General features: G+C 49.2%; 1 protein-coding gene across 1 annotated transcript in view; it reads left to right on the top strand.

The window, feature by feature from the left end:
• Positions 1 to 2,115, top strand: part of DNAAF9 (dynein axonemal assembly factor 9) — a 139,879-nt gene that overhangs the window by 96,606 nt on the left and 41,158 nt on the right. The window contains exon 23 of the mRNA XM_023737560.1: positions 332 to 750. Coding sequence (XP_023593328.1) covers positions 332 to 750 — 419 coding nt within the window. The remainder of the gene's footprint in view (positions 1 to 331; positions 751 to 2,115) is intronic.

Genomic DNA, 2,115 nt, shown 5'->3' with positions numbered 1-2,115 from the left:
ACCCCATGTGACGGAGTAGAGCTGCCCATAGGGTTTCCTAGGCTGTAATCTTCATGAGAGCAGATCACCAGGTCTTTCTCCTTCAGAGCGACTGATGTGTTCAAACAGCTAGCCTTTCAGTTAGCAGCCAAGTGCTTACCCACTGTGCCACTAGGACTCCTTTTTTTGTTCTGTAAACGTTCTGAATTCTTCATCTTACCTATTTCTTATTCTTAGCAAGAGTCTTACAGAGCACCAGACAGAAGTCATCTTATCGAATGGTCTTTCAGGAAGTAGCTGACTGGTCAGCGGGAGTCTTTCTCAACTCTGAAGTCTGTTGATCATGTGCTGACCTGACCTCTTTTCCTGTGGCAAGGGGTTTCTCATCAAAAGCCCCAGTGATAATGGTTTCAAAATAGTGGGCTCTCAACCAGCCAGGGCCCTCCATCCTTTTCTTCACTGCCAGGATTGCTTTCTCCTGTACAGATTCACTGGGCATGATGTCTGTGGGAATGTATTGGTCACATTTGAATCCACTAGCGGGAACTGGCTGAGCCTACAGGGCCAGGACATCAGGTGGCCCCCTGCTGAGATTGCGTTTGCTATCTCCAGGTGGATGGTGTACCGCCAGCTCATGGACAGCTCCGAATGTTTTCATGCTGCCCACTTCCAGAGATACCTTTCCAGTGCCTTGGAGGCCCAACAGAACCGCTCTGCCCGCCAGTCAGCCTACACCCGCAAGAAGACGAGACTGCTGGTGGTGTTACAAGGGTAAGCATTAGAAGTCTATGGGGATGCAAAAAAAAAAAAAAAATTTTGTATGGGAGACTGCCTTGAAATGTAAACTTCATTTAATTATAACAATTACAAAAAAAAAAAAAGAAATCTATGGGGACAGTGGAGTGGGGGTGGTGATCTTGCCAAACCGAGGACACAGCAAACTACACAGGAGCATGAGGGTGTCTGCACTACACAGAGAGTCCTTAACAGAGCAAGGACTTCCTGTTGCCATCCTGTGGCCTAGAGTGACCGGTGGAGCTTACATACAAGTTTTAAGTTTGGCTCATCATCATAATATCCTCAAGGGTCGGGGGTTAGGAAAGAAGTTTTCTGGGCAGGGCTCTTTGCTAATTCTGGTGACAATAGAGGCCCTTAGACCTCTTCCTTCACCATCTAGATAAGACAGCTTCATCCGTTCCAGTCCTTCCTCCTATGGAATTGCAGAGATGGCCCTGGTTAACAGAGTGTGTAGCACGGCTCCCAGGATCCTGGCTGCAGGGAGCTTCCTTTGGCCTGTTCCAGGGCCTTCCAGTGGGGAGCCCTGTGTAGGCCTCTCACCATCACAGGCCCAGAGGGGAACGTGCCAGGTCAGGGAAAACACTAGTGTCATTATGACCAGTAATAAAAAGAAGCTTTTGGCAGGCTTTACAGAGTGCTTTTGTGCTATGCTATGTTTTTTGTGCTCGTAGTAAGTGTTTGCAATTAGCTAGTTGTTTCCAGTAAAGAATGGGCCCAGATCCAAAGCCCGGTGTAGTCTCCTGGGTGTGATGATGAGAAATGGGGGAAAGCTGGGCCAGTGGTCGTAAGGAAGGAGGCAGTGGTGGGACTGTACACCCCGCCAGGCCATCATTCATCGTCTTCAGACCTTGTTCTCACACCCTGCCTTGGGCTTCCCTTCTGTCAGCCCTTTAGTCCTACTCGTGGGCCAAAGTTGTCGAAGCTACAGAAGAGTCCGGGCCTGAAACCACTTGTTTTCCTCTGATTTTCCATCGCTTTTAATGGTTGAAGGAATGGGTTGGCCCAGCTCCATCACCTCCTGCTCCTGCCACAGTTGGGGATGTGGACCTGGAGGTGAATTTGGCAGCTTGATGATGTGTAGCTGAGGTCATTTCCATCTTCCTTCATTTCCAAGGGCATTCTTGACTTCTTGTCTCTGACTTTACCAACCTGCAGAAGTGTCAGCCGACCCAGCTGCTTCTGGACCGCAAGGACAGTGTATGACTAGCCCACTCTTGTACTCTCAGAGACAGTCTTTGCCCAGCCTCAGCCTCAGGACTCTAAGGACCTCAGATAGATTTCCTGAAGGACTCCAGTCAGAATATCAGCTGAATGCTGTCACTCCTCCCTAAAGCGTGT

This window comes from Trichechus manatus, unplaced genomic scaffold (assembly GCF_000243295.1).
Source record: "Trichechus manatus latirostris isolate Lorelei unplaced genomic scaffold, TriManLat1.0 scaffold00104, whole genome shotgun sequence".
Lineage (NCBI taxonomy): Eukaryota > Metazoa > Chordata > Mammalia > Sirenia > Trichechidae > Trichechus > Trichechus manatus.
The sequence above is the reverse complement of the archived record's forward strand: the minus strand, read 5'-3'. Positions and strand labels throughout refer to the sequence as shown.